The 4,976-nt window shown below is 33.7% G+C and overlaps 1 protein-coding gene across 1 annotated transcript; it reads left to right on the top strand.

The window, feature by feature from the left end:
* Positions 1-1,013: 1,013 nt before the first annotated feature.
* Positions 1,014-4,726, top strand: LOC113872497 (dnaJ protein ERDJ7). The gene is made up of 11 exons (XM_027510093.1): positions 1,014-1,328; positions 1,416-1,478; positions 1,581-1,647; positions 1,791-1,850; positions 1,975-2,025; positions 2,144-2,224; positions 2,777-2,889; positions 3,081-3,198; positions 3,370-3,496; positions 3,672-3,807; positions 4,375-4,726. Exons 1-10 carry the CDS (start codon positions 1,216-1,218, stop codon positions 3,773-3,775), a joined length of 897 nt encoding a protein of 298 aa, XP_027365894.1. The 5' UTR covers positions 1,014-1,215; the 3' UTR covers positions 3,776-3,807; positions 4,375-4,726.
* The last annotated feature ends 250 nt before the right edge of the window (positions 4,727-4,976 follow it).

Genomic DNA, 4,976 nt, shown 5'->3' with positions numbered 1-4,976 from the left:
TCACATGATAATTATGTAAAATAAATTTAAAATTATTTAAATATTTATTAAAAATATATAATTTAATATTCATATTTATTTATATTTAAAGAAAAAATTTAGTCCTGCCTAACAATTTTGCAGTGCATTTAGGGTCGGTCATTACAAGGGAGGACGTGAAAGAGAACAGGAGGTCTGGCTAGGAGTTTTTGACGTGTACAGTGGCTTGAAATTCCATGCCATAAATAGATGGATCTAGATTCTCCGTAGCTGTGACGAGAGTTTATTTAAGGAAAAATATATTTATTTAAGTGAATATATAGAAAATGACAAATTTTTTTATGTAAATTTGTTTAAGTTAATTTTGTATAAAAATTTATCATTTTCCTTATTTTTTTTTAAGTAAATTTATTTTACTTAAATAAAAATAAAATTAAATATCTAGTTTCTATTCCAAAAAGATTATGAATTCTAAATAGATCTTTTTCATCACTCCTTATCAACTTCTATGCAAGTTAGTTCCTGCAATTATGTTCTTGCAAATCCTATCTTATTAGTTAATAGTATCTAAACATGCTTCCACCTATCATCATCCAAGATTCCCAGATACTGGTATTTAGTTTTGAAATAATGTATTATTTACTCAATTTAGACAAAAGATACGCATATATAGGTATAATTTAGTTCAAACAGTACAAAACCTTTAGGCAATTATCTTAATAAGGTCTGGAGTGATTGTTGAAATCCGTGATGACTTCAAGAGTTGATTCCAGATTAATACACACTATGTTGATATTCGTGTATAAGTATCATACCTTTTTTACGTGATCTCTCATTTTAAGATAATTCAATGAAAATTATAATATTTATGAGAGTTACATAAAAAAATTTGCAATACTGAAACGGAATAAAAAAAGAAGATCCCTTACTATTTAAAGGAACTAAATGTGAAGAAAGAAAAATACAGTGGACTATTTGACAAGACTAAAAATGTAAGCGCAGAGTGATCAAATTAAATTAGAAAACAGAGAAGAATTTTTGGAGAAAAGAAGCGAACCGAAACGTTGTCGTTTCCAGTGCAATTCAAATCGGACTCTCGGAGCACGAGGACCCGAATTATATCAGATTTATGGCCAGAAAAGAGATATAGTTGGAGTCTGGAGTTTGTGTCGACGGAGAGAAAGTAGAAAATTAGGCACACCGTTTTCCGGCGAATTGGATCCGTCGCCGGCAGCGATGTGGGGGCGCCCAACTGGAATCCCGTTTCTTTTGGCGGTTCTCGTTCTAATTACCATTTCTCCTTCGCGCGCAATCTACTGCGACGAAGATGATTGCTACGATCTGCTTGGGTCTGCTAAGCTTCCTTTCTTTCCCCAATTATTTTTGGTTTGTGCTTTATTTGTTCTCGTGACTGTCCCTCGTCTTTTCATTTGTAGGGTTTCTCAGAGTGCCAATGCTTCCGAAATCAAGAAAGCATACTACAAGCTCTCTTTGAAATAGTATCTTTCTCTCTCTCCCTCTCTCTCTCTCTCTTTCCCCGTACTCATAGCTTGGTTCTCCTTCAAGTAATTCTCTTTCTTTTGGTTTTCTGTTTGATCCAGTCACCCCGACAAAAACCCTGATCCAGAATCGCGAAAGCTGTTTGTTAAAATTGCCAACGCTTACGAGGTACCTTGGTTATTCTTCTTGTTAAAGCTTTTATAAGATCGAATCTTTTGCAATGTGGAGTAAATTGTAAATGGAGCACATTGTTCTTTTCTCGTTGAGAAATTAGTTGTGTTGCCAATGACAGAAATTAAACTTCTTTACAGATTTTGAAGGATGAGGCCACCCGAGAACAATATGATTATGCAATTGCACATCCAGAGGAGGTACTTATATTTTCGTTACGGTTAAGTTGTGTTTCCTTTTAAAATTGGGGTCCATAACCCTGAATTGTTTTCTCAATCTTTAGTGTTTGCTGAAAAGAACTGAGTTTTCATTTCTTGATTCCAGGTGTTTTATAATACTGCACGTTACTATCGGGCGTACTATGGTCACAAGACGGTGAGATTTGTTGCCTTTGTAATTGCAAGCAGCAATAAATATCGGATAAAATTGATTCAAAATGGTGATTGATTTTTGCTTTTGAATCTCATTTTATCATGTACTTTTTACCTGCCAGGATCCTCGTGCTGTGTTGGTTGGCCTTCTTCTTATTCTTTCTGGTTTTCAATATCTAAATCAATCAACAAGGTATAATCAGGTACTGTGATATATTGAATACCTTACGATTTATTATAAGACTTCCGTCACTGTGTTGTGTAGATGTTAACTGCTGATGCAACTAGATTGTCAAAAACTTTAAGTTGAACTTTGTATTTAAGTGAAATGTGCATTTATCCTACACAGCTCTAATCAGCTAGCTGAAGGCTGAAGAGCTGTATGCCTCTGTACTCATGTTTTAAATATTGTATTCTGCCAACTTATGCCCAACATTCCATATATGGAAACATCTCTTGGCAAGGAAACTAGGTCTTCGAGTCAAGGGTTGTCACAACCCAAGTTTCCTGGTGAAAATTTTCTGTATCGTACATGTCCTATAATTCCAGGTGCCATTATCTGATAAAATGTTATACCATGATTTTCTGTCTTACATGCATGCGAAGATTTGAAAATAGATATGATCTGTGTAAATTTCCAACGAAGGATATGTACGACAAATATTTTTCTTCAAATTGCTTTATTTGTTGTTTGTAAAAGTGTTTTTGAAATATTAAAATATCTACATTCTTTGCATCGAATTTTGTGTGTTTAGGCTGTAGCCATGGTCAAGAAGACACCTGCATATAAAAATAGACTAAGGGCATTGGAACTTGAACGCAGTGGAGGGATTACAAACAAGAAGAAGAGTCAGAAGAATACAGACAAGTATGGTATCATCCTTATTCTGTGTAGTTGTAGTATGTAATTTCCTAAATATAGTATCCTCTGACCCGTTCAAATTTGTTGTCCTCCTTACAAACTCTTTTGACACACAATGTTATAAGATTGGGCTTTGTTGCCCATCATTTCTGTACTTTTGAGTTTTGACACACAATGTGAGGAATCTGTATATGCAGGAAAGTGGAGGAAGATCTTAGCAAAGAGCTTGAGCTGCAGATATCGGGAGCTGAAAAGCCCTCTGCATGGAAACTTGTTGGTGTCCGCTTTGTTCTTTTACCGTATACTTTAGGCAAGGTTAGAGCTAAAATCTTATTTGGAAACTGCAATTGCATACCATGAATCTTTGATTGCTGTATTTTAATTCAAAGTGTACATATATGATGTTCTTTCCCATAAGTAGTGCTGAATCTTGAAAATATCAATTGTTTTATGTGCAAGTACTAATTAGTTCTGTTCTCCATTCAGCTGCTGTTGTGGTCTTGCTGTTGGGTTTGGAGATACAAAGTGAAAAAGCACCCTTATTCTTGGGAAGATGCTTCTTATTTGACACAAAGGTCCCTTGGTATTCCTCTCGATAGATGGAAAAATATAGGTGATTATAATTTATCTATGCAGAACATTCTTTTAGATATTGTGGAACTAGGGGATTATTTGTGTTGTAGAAGTAGAATCATCCTACTTTTCATGTTTTGGTTACTTCTTCTGGCATGTCTCTTAATGCTTCAAAACTTATTGAATTTTACTGATTGGGTGCCTGTTATTAATAGATGAGGCAACAAAGGAAGATCTTGTGCTAAGACGTTTATGGGAGAAAACAAATCTGGAGAGCTATGTAGCAGATATGCGCAAAGAATCAAAGCGCAGAAGATAGCTGCTTTAGTTGCTTCATCTGCTGCTTTTCAAGTACTAAATTTTGTTTTATCACTGAAATTGAACTGAACCACAACGTGATAATTGAAATTGGAAAGCTACCAATTGATTTCTTTTGAATGGATTTTTTCTCGTTTGGGGAGAGGGGATAGAACAGAAAGAATTATGAATGTCAACTACAAAAACGTGGAATCATGAACAAAATGTACTATGTTTACACATGCTAAACAGTGAACACCATAGAATACTGCTTTAGCTTTTGCTTTATTCTTTCAATGAATTGAGTACTTAGCCTCGGTCTTACTGCAATCACATACTTGTCAGTGATTCTGTGCCTTTAGTTCAATACCTTTCATGAGATAGATGAAAACAGTATGTTATAGTAGCATTATGACCTGCATGTTGGGATGTATACGAAATACCTGCTTCTACTCTTCCTGTAGTGTCATTGTTTGCTTCCTTAGGCTTAAGAGAATAGAAATCGCGTCCTTGCGTCTCATTTCCTATTGTCAATTAAACATGACATGACAATAGAAAATAATGTATTTTTCCCTAATTATCAAGTTCTTTTCTTTAACTGAAGTATTATTCTCGAATTAGGACAGGGAAAGGGATAAGAAATGGGAACGGGTGAGTCCTGCTCAAAGGCATGACCAGGGTGCACTTGGGTGATATTAGAATCTTGACAACAAGGCCAGCCGGGGAGTTCGGACGGAAGGAAACAAAGGAAGATTAAAGGGAGGAGAATAGTACAGATGTTAAGTTTTCTTTTCTGTTTTGATTTCAGAAATTCTTCAAATTGGAAGATTTTAAAAATGGACGAGAGATTTCGAGCGTTAGATGACATGACAATATTCATTTGTTCTTTTCATAATTTTATGTATAACTCAAACATCAGTAATCATTGTCGTATTTAGGATTGTAGATATCAAAGAGTATCTGGTTTTTCTGTGCAAAACTTGCTTTTTTATTTAAATAATATTTTTTTTAAAATATTATTAAATTATAATTTTTTTAAATTATTTTTTTGTCTGGAATAATTTTAATCACATATCATGAGTTTCGTTATGACTATTAACAAAAATTTTATTTTTAAATTTTAAAAAATAAATTTTCATTAAAAATGTGAAATTTAAAAAAAAATTATTTTTAAAAATAAGTTTCGTCATAATTGTAAAATTTTTATACGTGTTAAACTATTA

The sequence above is a fragment of the Abrus precatorius genome, unplaced genomic scaffold (assembly GCF_003935025.1).
Source record: "Abrus precatorius isolate BTA unplaced genomic scaffold, Abrus_2018 Scaffold7, whole genome shotgun sequence".
NCBI classification, from domain to species: Eukaryota; Viridiplantae; Streptophyta; class Magnoliopsida; order Fabales; family Fabaceae; genus Abrus; species Abrus precatorius.
Note: the sequence above shows the minus strand (reverse complement) of the source record. Positions and strands in the feature narration are given on the sequence as shown.

Excerpts from the sequence above, each read along its gene's own strand:
- LOC113872497 (XM_027510093.1), top strand. The coding sequence starts at position 1,216 with ATGTGGGGGCGCCCAACTGGAATCCCGTTTCTTTTGGCGGTTCTCGTT. Across the intron at positions 3,199-3,369 it reads TACCGTATACTTTAGGCAAG|CTGCTGTTGTGGTCTTGCTG; the intron begins GTTAGAGCTAAA and ends TTCTCCATTCAG. Across the intron at positions 3,497-3,671 it reads CGATAGATGGAAAAATATAG|ATGAGGCAACAAAGGAAGAT; the intron begins GTGATTATAATT and ends TGTTATTAATAG.